Genomic DNA, 15,784 nt, shown 5'->3' with positions numbered 1-15,784 from the left:
GATTGGTTGGAGCATGAAGCTTCGGTTTCTCGGTGCTGAGCTCCTGTTTTTATGTATTTATGATTTTATTTAATGCGAACGTCACAAACGTTTCCTCCCCCCGCGGAGCTCCACAGTGGACCGACCCGGGCAACAGGAAAACATCCTCCTCCTTCTCCTCCTCCGCCTGCTGGGGTCACAGCAGCCCCCAGCCCGGGCTTTAAAAGCAGCCAGCCGCCACCTCCTCCTTTTTCTCCTCCCTCCACCCTTCCTCCTCCTCCTGTCGGGGCTGTGAGGACGGAGCGCCTCCTCTCCTCTCATCTCCGGTCAGCCTGATTCTCCTGCTCGGAGGTAAGATCTCCCTCTGTGCGCGTTTCTGTTTTTCTCGCGTCGCTGCAGACGCACTTGTCTCCTCCTCACCCTCCTCTTCCTCCGCGTAATGAAGCCTCAGATCGGCCACATGACCGCAGAGTTCCTTCATCCCTCCGCTGCTCCTCAGCTCGGAATAAAAAACAGCGTCTCAGGTTCAGTGTGTGTGTGTGTGTGTGTGTGTGTTCGGGTGTTTTCGGGCCTCAACCGACTCTGAGGAGGAAGGAGATCTGAGGTCGGTATGATGTTTTGATGGGGGGGGGGCGGGTTTCTGTGAAATGTAGAAAATAAAGAGAAATGATGATGATGAGGAGGAGGAGGAAGAGGAGGTTTAAAGCCTGCTCCAGGAGGGGAGCAGCAGTTGATTCAGTCTCTAAAACATGAGGGAATGATGAGAATGCTACTGCTGCTCCTGGAGGAGGCAGGAGGAGCTCAGCGTTTACCTCCAAACAGATTAAGAGGAGCTGCAGGTGTGTTTGGTATTTATGGCTCAGCTGTTGGTCAGAAAGTCACACCTGGCCCATTAGAGGCAGAGCTGAGACAGTCAGGGATTCATGAGGCTGCCTGAAGACAGAGTTAGAACAGCTGCTCTTTGGGCCACATGTGGTGCTGATGTCACAGCAGAGCTAACATCTGGGACATTTAAGGCTGCACTGAAGCAGCCAGAAGACCCTCAGCCAATCGTAGCCCAAACACTTGCAGCTGAGGACCAAAAGTCATCATCGCTAACGTTCCTCATGCTCTCAGAGATCGTGGACACCGAGGTCTCTGTGAGAGCAGCTGCGACGCTCTGGCACTGATCAGTTCTTCTATCGGTGATTAATCAGAGAAACTCGATCAGTTCAATCCACAAAACATCAGAATCGGTGAAATGCTCTCTCACAGGAAGCTGGATCAGTCTCTGGAAGTCATTTACTGATCATCACTGAACTGTTGGAGTGAATAAGTTTCTGGGATGGGAGCTGAAACGTTTTCAGGAAACTTACAGAAGTCCAGTCGATTTCTCCTTAGCTCCTTAGATTTGAGCTGTTGATTCATCAGCTGATTGGTTTATTGGTTCTGGTTGTTTACAATCATGAGTCCAAGGCCTCCCAATAAAATCTGATATCAGATTTTAGATGGAGAAGCTTCCAATCAGTGCCTGGAATCTGCCGATAAGGTCGGAGTTCAGACCTGATGTTCTCTGAGGTGGAGTGGTGATGAGGATCTCCTCTGACAGAGTCACCATGGTGGATCCTTCTGAGTGTTTCTGTAGCTTCACAGTTAGAAACCTTCCAGTGTTTCTCATTTGACTTGTATTTGGTCTGCAGCTGTTTTCATGATCTGGTTCATTATTTGAGTCATTTTCCTGTTTTTTTTTTTCTGTTCAGATGACACACTTGGACTTTTTGAAGGTTTTTTAATGAAACCAGTGAAAGCATGGCTGACATGCTGCAGACCGTCTATGAGTTTCCGGCCTGTGTGCTGCTGGGATGTGGATATGAAGCAGGCCGCTGCCTGGATCCACCCAGCGTCTGTAAAGTGTGTTTAAGTGTGTCTGTGTGTGCTCGGGCTAATGGCAGATAAAAGCTCTCAGTGATAAGACTATCGGCCACACAGAGCACTCAGCCTGCTGTCAGTCCTCAGAGACACTCAGCACAGTCAAGTAACCGAGTACTTTTAATCAGCAAGCCGCTGTAACTGCAGCCTCAGCTTTCTGCAAAGAAAAGCAGCGAAGAGTGATTTAAACCACGAGCTACAGAAATAAAACAATAAAATGTACAAAAATGATCCCTGTTATTGAAAAATAAAAAAGAGCGCTCCAGAGGGCGTCCCTCCTGGAGCTTGATCGGGTCTGCATCAGTGTGTGGTATCTCCTAATTGTCCTTATTTCATTTGTATTTGTGAACATATGATTGTTTTTGTTGGATTTCACAATGTCTAAGAATCCTCCCAACAGTTCCTCATTAGCAAACTGAGTGATTTCTATCCACATCCTGCTAGAAAAACCGACGTGATCCCCGAACCTGCTCGGTGCAAGAATAAAACGTTTTAAAACATAATGAAGTGAAACTAAAGCAGGAAACATTAATAAAGAATAATTCATTGAAGTCAGCCTGCTTTTAGATGTTTCATGTTTAAAGGTTTCACTTCCAGCTGCTCACAGCCCTCCATCCTTCAGACACGGCCTTCATCGTTATTGTGCAAACACACTCAACATACAGTCATGACGGCCTCACATGGTTATTAGAGCAAATGTTATAAAATTACAATAAAACATCTAAAAATGTAGAAAAGCAACAAAAACAGTGATAACGGGAAACTGAGTCCACCTTAAAAGTTTAGGATAAATCATTCGTCATGTTATTAATGCTGTGTTATCCGGGGCCGGGTGGCTGAGGCAGCAGCCTAAGTAGAGAAGCCCAGACCATCCCTCTCTCCGGCCACCTCCTCCAGCTTATCTGGAGACGCTCCAGCTTGTCCTGGGTCCAGAGGAGGCCCCAGGAGATCTTACGTGCATTGATCAAAGAAAACAGCGATGGAGAAACTGAAGCTGAAATCAGATGTGTTAAAAACCCTGGAAGGGCAGAGGTGAACCTTCATCTCTGAGGTCTCTGGAAACATTTGAAACTGGATTTTTTTTAAAAATCATGAAACCATTAGCATCAGTGTAGCCAATCAGAAACAAGGAGTTTACAGTTAGAAGGTTAGATGGGCTGATCCAGGTTTACCCTGCTCCAGAGCGAGGGGGGCATCAGGGTAAGAAGTGATGCTCCCATCATGCCTCGGGCCTGTTGTACCAGCCTGTGTGGGCAGGTCTGAGGTTGCTTCAGGTGGTCGGGTCAGAGGTCAGCTAACTGAGTTGAAGGAGGCTGGTTTCTCCTTTAGACATTCCTTCTTCCTGATGGTACAGACGTATTCCAAGAAGATCAAGCTGGGATTTATTAAGTCCATCCTGAACCGGAGAAGGTTTCACCCCATGGTCTGACTCCATCACCACCAGAAAAACGAGCAGAAACAGAAACAAACTCTGTGAGCTCATCAAAACAAAACCATGGCGAGTGTGTGCTGCCATTAAACCGGGAGAAACTGCTTCAGTGCCCCCCCCCCCCGGGTTATGGTAGATGGGCCCTCCTCCGTGAGCCTGGTTTCATCCAGTTAAAAGGGAGTTTTTCCTTCCCACCCACCATCGCCAAGTATATCATAGGTGTTCATCTGATTGTTGGTCTTTTTACCTCACGGTAGCTCTTTGAGTCGACCATTGCTTTGATTTGGTGCTGTATAAATTGAATTAGGGAGCTCGTTAACAGAAGCAGGTGTTTACAGCGGGTTTCTTCTCAGCCTTTAAGATAAATTAAAGCTGCTGGATGAGTTTATACTGTTTGACCTCCTGCGGGAGATCTGAGCGTGCTCCTGGGTAACGTTTGGAGGAGAACCGTCACTGTGACTCTCACACATGTTCACAGATCAGGTTCAGCTGAGGTCGCTCTCCTCTCACCGATCTGGTGTCAGATTTTATGGTTGGACAGCGATGGAGGGGGGGAGGGTGAAGCTGCTCTCCTGACTCTGAGGACAAGCGTAACCACAGCAGCCGTTAGCAGCGGCTGGGCGTCGCCCGGCTGGGCGAGCTGATAAACAGCAGAGGGGAGGGAGAGGAAGGGAGGAGGACGACGAGATGAAAGGAGGTGGTGGGGGACGGTCAGAGGAAGGATGGAGGATATCCTCCCCCAGCTCTCGTGTTGTTTAGGTAGAAGGTGTGCCCCCTCCCCTCTGACAGCCTCGCTGTGACTCTCCAGCAGTCGTCCGTCCTCAGCAGCTCCAAACACCGTCTGAGCCGTGAGTAACACCTTTAACGCTGAACGCTCTTCATCAGGACGCTGTCACGCATCCTCACAAAGCTGCAGCACCTTCAGCTCGTTTATCACCGTCAGACTTTCAGCATCAACACAAAGATTCAGATATTCACTTTACTCTGTCTTGAAGTCACCGCGGCAACCTGAACATCACCACAAGTCTGCGTCTACTTCCTGAAACTCTTCGCAGCCAATCAGAGAGCTTACTGGAGAGACCAAACTGAGAAATGTAAGTCAAAAAAATAAACACCACAAAAACATGAAACAATAAAACAAAGACAGAGTAAAAATAAAACAGAACAAAAACAAAGCTAATCTACCAAAATAAAATCAAAATAAAAACAGAAACAGAAACTGCATTTTAAATTAGTTTGAAAAAAATTGTCCAAAAACTTCAACAAAAGCCTGTTAAAGGTTAAAAAAATTTTGATTAAAAAATACATTTTAAATAAAGAACCAAAAACTACAAAAAAAATTAAAAACGCAGCCAAAACTCTTAAAAACAACAAAATAAAATAAAATCATCTCAAAACTCTGCTGATGGGATGTCAACGGTAAAGGAAACAAAGGATATGAAACAAAGTCCCCAGAATGCTTCGATGCTTCTTCCTGCATCCTTCCTCCTGTTCTGTTTCCTTCTCTCTGTTTCCTCCTGGATGTTTCCAGTGGTTTCAGGAAGGAAACGAGCTGACATCATGTCTGAGGCTGTGCTGTGAGAGAAATTGCTCTTCCTCTGATCCTGGATCAGATGAGTTGAGCTCATTCGTTGGAGCAGCTGATGCGTTCACTAACCCTCTCTCTGTTTTTCCTCTGCAGCTGCTTAAATCAGGTCGGAGCGACTTTCGTGTCCACAGCTATGCAGAAGGTAATGAGTCACTGCTGGAGCTCAATCAGCACCACACTCACACCTAAAATATTGCTGCACGATGAGGTTCACACAGACTTCAGCTCAGTGAGCAGTCTGTCACTCTGAAAGTTCATTTACACCTTAAAGCGGATGTATTCTCACTGCAGCAGCTTTGCATGATTCACAGCTCAAAATAATCCTTCATGACCATCATCTGTCTGAAACAAGCTGTTGTTGCTGTCGGGTCAGATCTTCTTCTCCTTCTTGTTTGTTTGTGGTTTTTCACCCGCTCTTTGAGCTGGTGCTAATAAACTGGACTGTTTTCACCTCCTGATCGTCTCTTCTGATTGGCTGTTTGGCAGGTGGAGGGACAGGTAACTCCGGTCAACCTGCCGTCCTCGAGAGGCCCGAGCACCCCGGGGTCTCCGGCGACAGGCATCGTGGTAACGTCACACCTGCTCAGACGTTCAGATGTTTATTTACTCGTTTCATCCATGGAAACATGATTTTAACACATTTACTTTATTTTACTGACATTTTCTACTTTTAGTAAAGGTGCTTTTTGTAAAAACCTGCAAAATGCAGACTTTCACCACAAGTTGGCTGCGTTTACTGTCAAACGTCTGCATGTACTTCAGATTTTTTTGTTTGTTGAAATTTGAGCTCTGATCAGATGATTTTAGTACTTTTAGTTCTTCTTTTATTTTTATGTTCAATGTTGAATTTTTATGCTGAATCCTACCCAGTAAAATTAAACACATTTATACATGGAGTACTTGTATTTGTATCTTTAAGTAATCTTTGTGATGATACTAGGAGTGCTCGTGGTAAATACAGAACTTCCTCTGTCAGGCCCGTGTCAATGACCAGGTGGTGGGCTACAGAGACCTGGCGGCGCTGCCCAGAGATAAAGCCATCCTGCAGGTGGAGAGACCGGACCTGATGACCTACCAACCCCACCTGAGCTTCTCCCCGCTCGACCCGCCACGCAGAGAGGTGCAGGTTTGGATTCTTTTGTAGTTAAGGAACGTTATTGCTTCACTTTTCAACCCTGAAACTGAAATATTTGACTTAAACACTGCTGCTAGTCCATTTGTCAAATGAGCCGACCTCTGACCCCAACAGACAGTACTGATACAGCAGCGTTCAGGGACCGTCAACAAAATCAGAACAGACAGTTTCCATTTCAGCTTCTCCTGCAAATTTAACACTTTTCTCACAAATATTATTAAAAAAACTGGAGTCACATCACTTCCTGTTTCCCTTCGATGGCGCTGATATGCTGTCATTAAAATCCTGACATCAGATTTAAAGTCAGAGGAAAAAAATAATCTGGAATAATCCTTAAAGGAAGATCAGATGAAACTTTTACTTTTTAATGATCATATTTCACAGACGTGCTTTAATTTTTTTTATTTTAACTTCAATTTTCTTCATAATATGCAGGATTTTTTCTATAATATTGAATCCACATTTATTGAAAGAATATCAGCTGAAAAAACAGGTGTGTGTGTGTGAGCGCACAGAGGTGTGTGTTTACAAGTCATTACTGACACTAATGTAATCCTGAGGCCTGTTTGATGCCTCCAGCTGTTGGACTTTATTAAATTCCTGCAGCATCTATGATGACTGTTCATATCTGTGTTTCTCTGCAGAGATCTCTGTCTCCTCCATCCACGTCTCCAGCCTTGTCTCCAACCATGTCTCCTGAGGTAAGACCTCATCAGTGCATGCTGGTGGTAATAACCCAGCTCCATTATTCATTTCCATCCTGGTCTCTTCTCCGCCTTCAGGCCACAGGGATATAAGCTGTTTTTAATGAAATGGCAGCGCTTACATTTTCCGCCTGTTCATTCAGGCCGGGCTTTTCTTTAATGCCCTGGTCCAGTGACCTGGAGTCTGGAACAAAGCCCCGCCCACCCGAGTTAACCTGACCCTGTGACACTGAGTAGACCTGCTTCCGTGATCGATAAGACTCAAACACAAGCTTTGATTGGTGGTTCAGTTCTCGGTGCCACAGCATTTGTTGACCTTTCTAAAACCTCAAGTGGTTCGCAACCTCGGCTTTTTGGGAAAACAGCGGTTTGTACGTGTTCTCATCCAGCTTTCAATCGCAGCTTTGTCTTCGCCGCAGTGTCGAAACCGTGACACTCACTGACTGGCGAACAGAAGGACCTCTGTTCAGACGGCTGGAAACTCCCCTCAGTCAGAGCGCGAGGCCAAAACAAAATAGGAGCTCCGTTTCTATCCAGATTTAAAGGACGGGACATCTGTGCAGAAATCACTCAGTTTGGGTCCTTTTTTAATTTTAATTAGTAAAAAATACATTTACAGCACAAACATGGTCCACAGGTCCAGTTGGTCAAAAGTAAAATCAGGTTGTTTAAAGGAAAAACAGGATTACATGTTTGGATAAGATCAGGTAATCCAGTCCAGCTTTTTTTATCTGGATTAAACTTCTAGTTTGTGTTGTTCAAAACACTGGAACAGGATCAGGATGACTTCCAAAACATCAGGATTACCCTGATCCCAGGGTGGACTCAGAATTTACAAAGAAAAAAAATGAAATAAAGAAAAGTTATTCCAATAAGAAAACTAGAACTGATAAACTTAAGATGATAACAAACTCAGACCTGAACTACAGTTTTTAAATTTTGTCCTATACTTGCATTAAAATACTTGTTTTTAAAGTTTATTTATGGTGAATTGAATTTCATACATGCAATATATTTATATTAAGGACTAGAGCAGGGCGATATGACCAAAAATATTTATCACGATATACATTTGAAAATTTGCAATAACGATATAACTGACGATATAATTGACACTAGACAAAATACTTTACAACTCCACAACTTTATTAGTGCAAAAAACCCCATCAATGTATTTTCACTTAAACAAGCAGCTGTTTTTTATGTGCATTAAAGTTATATAAAAATGTAACAGTGCAAATTCCTCGCTGACAGTTTAACCAAAAGGCATTTCCAGTGGAAACTGTCCGACATATCCTCAGCATAACCATGTATAATATCCACAAAACTTAAAAGAGGTCATACACACACAATACGGTAATATTATGTTGAAGCACAGTACGTATCACTCCGCCAGCCTCCTGCCTACGATAGCTGTAATGCTCCGACAATCCATCAAGCCGTGCGGCTTCGTAGCTTAGCAAAGCTGTACTAAAACATTTGACAGATTTTCGAGCGCCGTGTACCACATAAAATCGTTTCGAGGTCAGTAAACACAACCAGAATTCATACATAAGGCCCGCGGGATTATAAGGGGCACTGTCGATTTTCAGAAAAATCAAAGGATTGATTTTAAGTGTGCCGTATTTTCCAAACAACACCGTAATAACGACGGCCCGCTAGCATGCGCTACCAAAAATAGTGCTTTGTTGTGTATCTGACGGACGAAAGCTAAACCAGTTCCACACCACTGAAGTTGCAGCATTTTTACAAACCAATTCTGGTTTTAACAATCCACTTTAACGATCCACTTTCATTCTTCTCATTCTGCGTCGCTGCCATGTGCGTATGTAAACATAGGCACTGCGCATGCGCGTTTTACCCATATTCTATCGCGATATTTCATTTTCCTATCGTTGCCCAAAATCACACCGGTATTACCGTGAACGGTATGATATGGCCCAGCCCCATTAAGGACTTTAATTTTTATTCATAAAGAAAACAAATATATAATAAAGTGTGAGCTGTGAAGTAAAGTCAAAACCTAAAAAAAGGTTTTGAATTAAGAATGATAAATGCGATCACAGTAGATGACAATTAAATCATTAAAACTTAAAGCAAATCCAGCTCATTAAATCACATCGGAAAATTTGTAAATAGTCTTTATTTTTATTTTCTTTGAAATTACTTAAATGTTATGACTTAAGGACACCATCCACAATGTTTCTGTAAATGATGGTGATTTGTTGTCAGGTCAGTGAAAAAATAAAAACACAGAAAATTAACAAATTTAATTAATTAAAGTTCCTTTATTTTGAGTGAATTTCAGCACCCCCTCCACTGAAATGACATTACTGGTAATCCTTAAAAGTCTACACTAGGATCAGAGTGAACCCGTCCAGTTTTTCTTTGAAAAACCACGACAGACATGAGCTGGACGAGCTGGATTACGTCATCCACCAAAGGAAACATTTTTATCCGGATTACACCTTTAAAAAGCTACAGCCACCTGTCAGCCAAAGAGGCCACGCCACACAGCAGCTTTGTTTTATGGGCCTGTTTGATTTAGACATCAAAGTTCTCATGGTCAGTCATGTGACCCACGCTGATGTTCTGACTCACTGATTGGTCTGAGCTCACCTGTCAGGGCGTTAAAGGTTAAAAGAGTCTGTTTGCTTCCAGGTGAAGGGGCGCAGGGCAGAAAGTGAGAGCGGTTCTCCTGGAGGATCCACGCTGCAGCTGCAGGCCGGACGCAAGATTAGCACAAGCCTGCAGCATTTCCACCGACCAGGTAACACACACACACACACACACACACACACACACACCTGAGGGCTGTCAGGACTCATTAACCCTAAAACCTTTGTCAACCCTCAAGGCAAATTGGCCGTGTCTGAGTCTGAGTTTGTGCGCTCACGCTGCAGGCTTGTTTAAAGACTTGTAGACAGCATGAACGTCACATTTCTGACCCTTCATCACCACTTTGGCTGATTTCCTGTGTTCAGGCAGATAAACAGTTCAAAAACATTCTTTAATTATCTTTTAGTCTTTTATTCGAGATATTTAGAGTTCTGTACTGTCTTCAGCAAACTAAAGACAGGAAACATTGGAGAATCCATAAAAAAAGTTTTTATGCATTTTTTCAGATAACGGGACCAACATTTACAGGAAGCCTCCCATCTACAAACAGGGTGAGCTCCTCCTCCTCTTCCTCACTGTGTGTGTGTCTGTCACTGCTTCGTCACTCAGCAGCTTCATGCTGTCTCCACAGACGCTCACAAACACGGCGAGGGCAGCGGCGTCATCCAGTCAGCAAAGTTTCCCGCAGCCCAGCCACCAGATCCCAACCAGCCCTCCAAGATTGAGACAGAGTACTGGCCCTGCCCACCCTCGCTGGCCGCAATGGGTAACACACACACCGACACACACACACACAAACACATATATACACACGCTCACACACACACACCTGTGCTGTGAGGTCACTGGTAACTCTGAGGCTGAACCTCACAGAGATCGAGTGGCGGAAGAAGAAGAAGGAGCTGCAGGAGGAAGACGAGTTTGAGGACCTGACAGAAGAAGCGAAGACGCTCCAGGAACAGGAGCTGGAGAAGGTTTGTGACCGTCGCCCCCCATTTTCCAGATTCACATTTTACCTAAAAGCATTATCTGACCCGCGGTTTTGTGGCCACTCAGATCAAGTCCAACCTGGGCCGTCTGATCCTGAAGGAGGAGAAGGAGAAAGCCGTCCATTTCAGGAGGAAGACGCAGTCATTGCCCGACAGAACGCACATGCACGGCAGTAAGAGCGCTTGCACACAGCCGCCGCCTCCACATGCCCCACTTTCACCACGGAGCGCTCCTCTGACGTCTCTCTGTCCACTTCTACCTGCAGGTTTGTCAGCAGGTGCCTCCAAGTCTCCATCACGCTCAGGATCAGGCCTGACCCGAGTAAGTGCTCACACATGACACGCTGCAGAGTGAGACCCCCAAACCAGAGTTAAACCGGACTCAGACTCACTTTAAGTGACTTTTTTTTATCTCACTGTGGTAAATGAACAGTTAAAACTGGAATCTGGTTTGAAGTGTTTACAACACGAACACGAGCTTCTGGACAAATGAAGCAGTTTTTCTTCCTGAGCAGCCAGCAGGGGGCGACAGCTGTGGCTGCAGAAACGCTGTTTCATACACGTCCTATAGACGCGTATGAAACAGCTGTTTGTGTTTGTCGGGTCAAACTTTATATAAAATAAAATCTCAGTCCCACCATGTTTCAAAATGGAGGATTAGCTTTGGTATGAAGCCGCACATTAATTGCCTGATGAGTCATTGCACCGATGGAGGTGATGTCACAGTGGCTCCGCCCATCTTTAACCACCCGTGGCATAAATTCAACCCTGAAAAGGACTGGTTGTGTGTTGCAGATGCAGTCGGCAGAGTTTTCCACAGATGGCGATAAAGGACGGCCAGGTACGAGTCCTCGCTCACCTTTTTCATGACATTTCATGACTTCAAACAGCTGCGCTGCGAGTTTATTCTGAGCGTGCAGCTCTCACAGACAATTGGTCACATGAGCCTAACGCACGTCACATGAATCTAAAAACAACCTCAGTTTGTAGAAACGAATCACCTGTGAGTGTGCTGATGAACTGTGCCTGACACACCTGAGTGACATCACTCGGTACTAACCTCTGCTTTTCCTGTCGTGTCTTCTGTCTTTCAGTTGCTCAGGTAAGCATGTCTGTGTGCATGACCTGTTTAAGCTGCACAGCCCTGACACACCTGAGCTTGTTACTGGCCCCGCCCCCACAGCTGTTATAAAGGAGTCTGTGAGGACTGACTCGCTGCTGGAGCCTCTGGTGGTCGAGAAACTGCAGGTTTGACACCCGGAGGTCGACGGTTGAATTTGGGTTCCTGCAGCTTTGCATAACTCAACATAAAGAATCAGCTCCTCTTTACCACTTCAGCACACCACTGGTCACTTTGTGACTGTGAATTGTGGACCAATCAGAAACTTCACAGCAGGGCGACTAACCCCGCCCTCATATATCCTGCAGTCTCACGCCTCTCTAAAGCCTCACTGGTCTGTTATTGTTGGATTATTTCTTATAAAACAGTCTCATAAAGTCTTTGTCTCTGTGATGAACAGTTTGTACAGAGGCCCAGAGAGGTCAAAACACCAGCAAATTGAAAAAAGCAAAAACATCACAGAGGTGATTCAGGTGAACGAGTAATAGCAAACATACACGTTAAGTACATGTGATTAGAACATCATCTCTCCCTCCATCAGCACCAACCAATCCTCGGCTCGTTTTACTGTCACTGTTGCAGGTGTTCATCACATTCTGCTTCATACTGTGAGATTTTGCGATATTTTATTATTCGCTATGTTGCAAGTCGCATTGCATTTGAGCTCTCAGGGCCGCCAGATGCTGTTCTGTGATGCAGCTACTGCAGCTGCTGAGGATAAATCCAAACAGCGCTATGAAGCAGATGTGGCGCAGACCATCAGGAGCAGGAGGGGTTTGATGGCCCACATGTCACAACCCAGCTGATGTTCACAGAGACATTGTTGGGCTTGAGCTTTAACGTGTTGGACTGTGGAGGAAGACTTAAATTAACTTCAGTGACTTTGTGCTGACAGAAGCGTCAGATTAACATGTTGGTTTCATGTGTAGTGTTAAATCTGTCTGAGCATTTTAAATGTGTGTGTGTGTGCAGAACGGAGACGCTCGCAGGGAGCGCATGGACCGAGGAAACTCTTTGCCGAGCATCCTGGAGCAGAAGGTGAGGCGCTCCACGCTCGCATCCCAGGGCTCTGGTAGAGCAGCTCTGCATGATTCACAGTTCAAAATAAAACATATTTATCTTACAGCTGCTCTTTGTGATTGGGAGCCAATCAGAAGACAGCTGACTTCAAAGGGGAGGAGTTAAAACAGGGCATTTCAGACAGGATGAACTGGGAGGGGCTCTTCAAGCCTCAGGATCAGATAAAGGAGGATTATGTTGAACTGTGAATCATGCAAAGCTGCTCTGTGAAGTCTAGGAACAAAATTAGACCCTTTTTAATCACTTGATTACTGATTTTACATCTGAATTTTGTCTGAATTTTAAAAATCAGTTGACGCGAACAATCAACTGATCAGATCTGACTGGTAGTGTCTCTGATATCATTGTAATACTCCTAACTCAGATGTGTACTTTTACTGCAGTGTAGTATCCGAGTACTCCCTCCAGCTGATGGCGTGCTGTGTATTTCAGATCTACCCCTACGAGACGCTTGTTGTGACCCACAGAGGGCGCTGTAAGCTGCCTCCAGGCGTGGACCGCACTCGGCTTGAGGTGAGCGTTACAGGAAGTGGGACGCTGTGCTGGATAGATGTCATTTCCTCTCCTTCTTCTCAGTGTCCCAGCTGAAGCTTCTCTGTGGTAGCACTGGTTTCTCTGGTTTCCCAATTTGACTGTTTAAAGTCAGACTGGTTTGTGCATCCCAGTTTAACTTTAGAACTGGTTTTAACTGGTTTACATAAACCTTCTCAGAGATGGGACTGGTTCCAGTCCTCCCAGTCTGAGCGACGTTGCAGCACGACTGCTTCACTGGAGGTTTTAACTTTTTCTTCTTCTCCTCCCCATCAGCGGCACCTGTCCCCGGAGGAGTTTGAGCAGGTGTTCGGGATGCCGATGGCCGAGTTCGAGCGCCTCTCGCTGTGGAAACGAAATGAACTGAAGAAGAAAGCCTCGCTTTTCTAACAGGAAGTGACCTCATCCCAACAAATACTTGATGAAGCTTTCAAAGTAGGAGGAGAACAAATAAAATATCCAATTCTCAGACACACACAGAGCCAATCACCTCACTCCGACACGTCCTCCATCTTCCTAACCAATCGGGCTCCTGGACGCTTGCCGAGGAGCAGACCAGTCCTGGTTAACCCTTTACTGCAACTAACCTTAACCGATGCACTGATTACCTGTGCTGCACATATAATCACCACTGCTTACAGATCACCACCTTATCTTCATCATCTTCATCACATGTAATCTCTGTAGCTCTGTCTCCTCACGTGGATTATTCCCGGCTCCGGGTCTGATCCACGTCAGGGACCTGCTGCGGGTCCCTCAGATTTCACACCATCTTCAGGTGTTACGCTAACATGAAGCTGCTTCACTTTCATCCTTGTAGTTAGACAGTTAGATGGGATTATTAGTGGGATAGTAAAAATGAAAATGACTTCTTACAGCTTTCCCAATCATTTCCAGGTCTAGGAAAGTCATTATGGACACCTCATAAGGATTTGCGGAAAGAGCAGACCTCAATCTCCAGCGTATCCTGGGTCTGTTAGTCAAACCTCAGATTCAGGGGGATCATGATCTGTATTTACAGAGCTTTCTTTTTAGTGACGGCCCATTATCACAGGCTCAGCACATTCTGCTGATGAAGGAAGCCTGCAGCTCCTCCACGATCCTTCACAGATCTTCAGAGCAGCTCTGGGAGTTGCAGAGACTTCAGGATGTCTGAAACCCTCCAGGCTGCTTCAGGCTGGCTGTAATTCCCTGGAAGACCAGCAGAGGGCACTCTAAGCTTGCCATCAGCCTGTTCTGTCAGCTGCAGAGAAGCAGGCTGCTCCTGGTGATGATTGTGGTCCTGCAGCTTCATGGTAGCGGTCCGGGTCTAACAGCTGATTGTAATGATGAACCACATGCAGCTTTTATTTATTGGACGATTGTACTTTTTCTGCATTTGTCTGCTACTGTGAAGCGTTTTATTTTGAAAATCTTGTTGAAAATATTTTTGGCTGTATAGTTTTTTTCTGTTTTTAAATATTACTCCACGTGGAGTTCAGACCACACACACCTGCAGTTCCTGCTAGCTCACCTGGTGTCACCTGTGCCGTCTCATCCATCCCTTGCAGTCCTGTTTCTGTCCTCTGATATAATGGAGACCATTAAACTTGCAGAGAAACATCTGGCTCTCGAGTCGTCTTTCACACATTTTCACCATAAAAGTCCTCCGTACCTGCATACCAGAGCTCAGACTGGAACCAGTTCCAACCCCACAGCTCAGGGACTGGACAGGTTGTCAGTGTTGAGGCGTTCAGACATTCAGACCTGGGTTCTTACTTAGCTTCCACTTTTATCCTCCAATCACAGTTTTGATCTCCACCTCTGGCTCAACCCCGGCCTCTCTCTGGATCTCTGGGTTTTTCTGCCTTCATCATCATCATCATCCAATGTCCAGTCTCTGTCTCTCTCCAGCAGGGATGTCGAACTCATAGCTGCTCCCTGTCAGTGTGAGAAGTTTAACTGAACATGAGATAGTTTTTCCATACGTTGGAAAAAAATGCCGCCGCAGGAAGTGAAAGAAATCTGTCAGCGCGACTGTTTGAGCTTAAACTGAGAAATGTGTCAAATTACAGCAAAGGTCTGTAATTTTAACACAAAGTTCCTGTTCATTCACAGTGAAAGTTTTTATATTCTTTATTCATTTATAATTTTTCATTTTCCAAAGACATCCAACGGGCCGGATTGAAGACTTTCCCGAGCCAGATCTGGCCCTCGCACCTTATGTTTAACACCCTTGCTTTTACTCATTTAAAACAAAGACTGGAGTCAAATCATTTACACAATGAGCTCACAGCACTGATGTGGGCAGGAAAACACAGCCTGAAAGGTCAGAGTTCATCTGAACACCTCTGTGTGCTCCTGTGGTCATCTCCTTTGATTCTCCTGAGCAGCAGATCTCCTGCTGTGTCAGGTGTGACCGAGTCACAGCAGTTTGGAAATGCCTCTTCCTGTTACTACAGCGTCACACCTCCCAGCTCGCTGTTGATGGTTTCTGCTGTGAGCACTCCAAGCGCCCCCGCCACCATATTTTATTTTTTTAATTAATTTTAATCATCGTCAGCCTTTCCCGCCTGGCTGCGAGCAACTTCACGTGGAGTGAGCAGCAGGTGATGATGTGGAGAGTCTGTGTTGCTTGGTAACAGATAAAAGCTGCACAAAGGACCACCTCCCACGCCGCACTCTGATTGGCAGCTGCTCGGCGACCCGTTCGCACACAGACG

At 45.4% G+C, this 15,784-nt stretch overlaps 1 protein-coding gene across 5 annotated transcripts; it reads left to right on the top strand.

Moving 5' to 3' along the window:
* Nucleotides 1–14,684, top strand: dmtn (dematin actin binding protein). Of its 5 annotated transcripts, XM_013276584.3 has the most exons (18): nucleotides 7–330; nucleotides 3,795–4,164; nucleotides 4,312–4,410; nucleotides 4,998–5,046; nucleotides 5,391–5,471; nucleotides 5,881–6,030; nucleotides 6,684–6,740; nucleotides 9,405–9,513; nucleotides 9,869–9,913; nucleotides 9,994–10,128; nucleotides 10,236–10,336; nucleotides 10,419–10,524; nucleotides 10,618–10,673; nucleotides 11,147–11,192; nucleotides 11,446–11,453; nucleotides 12,444–12,509; nucleotides 12,984–13,064; nucleotides 13,359–14,684. In XM_013276584.3, exons 4-18 carry the CDS (start codon nucleotides 5,038–5,040, stop codon nucleotides 13,470–13,472), a joined length of 1,164 nt encoding a protein of 387 aa, XP_013132038.1. In that variant the 5' UTR covers nucleotides 7–330; nucleotides 3,795–4,164; nucleotides 4,312–4,410; nucleotides 4,998–5,037; the 3' UTR covers nucleotides 13,473–14,684. The 5 variants fall into 5 exon arrangements, with proteins under 5 accessions (XP_025764426.1, XP_025764424.1, XP_013132038.1 ...); XM_025908639.1 differs by lacking the exons at nucleotides 3,795–4,164; nucleotides 4,312–4,410 and having other exon boundaries at nucleotides 6–330; nucleotides 13,359–13,517; nucleotides 13,980–14,684; XM_025908641.1 differs by lacking the exons at nucleotides 3,795–4,164; nucleotides 4,312–4,410 and having other exon boundaries at nucleotides 1–330; nucleotides 12,935–13,064.
* Nucleotides 14,685–15,784: the final 1,100 nt, after the last annotated feature.

This window comes from Oreochromis niloticus, linkage group LG7, assembly GCF_001858045.2.
Source record: "Oreochromis niloticus isolate F11D_XX linkage group LG7, O_niloticus_UMD_NMBU, whole genome shotgun sequence".
Classification (NCBI taxonomy): Eukaryota; Metazoa; Chordata; class Actinopteri; order Cichliformes; family Cichlidae; genus Oreochromis; species Oreochromis niloticus.
The sequence above is the reverse complement of the archived record's forward strand: the minus strand, read 5'-3'. Positions and strand labels throughout refer to the sequence as shown.

Coding starts and splice junctions, on each gene's coding strand:
- dmtn (XM_025908639.1), top strand. Junction 5,472..5,880: donor CTCCGGCGACAGGCATCGTG/GTAACGTCACAC, acceptor TTCCTCTGTCAG/GCCCGTGTCAATGACCAGGT. Junction 10,525..10,617: donor CAGAACGCACATGCACGGCA/GTAAGAGCGCTT, acceptor TTCTACCTGCAG/GTTTGTCAGCAGGTGCCTCC.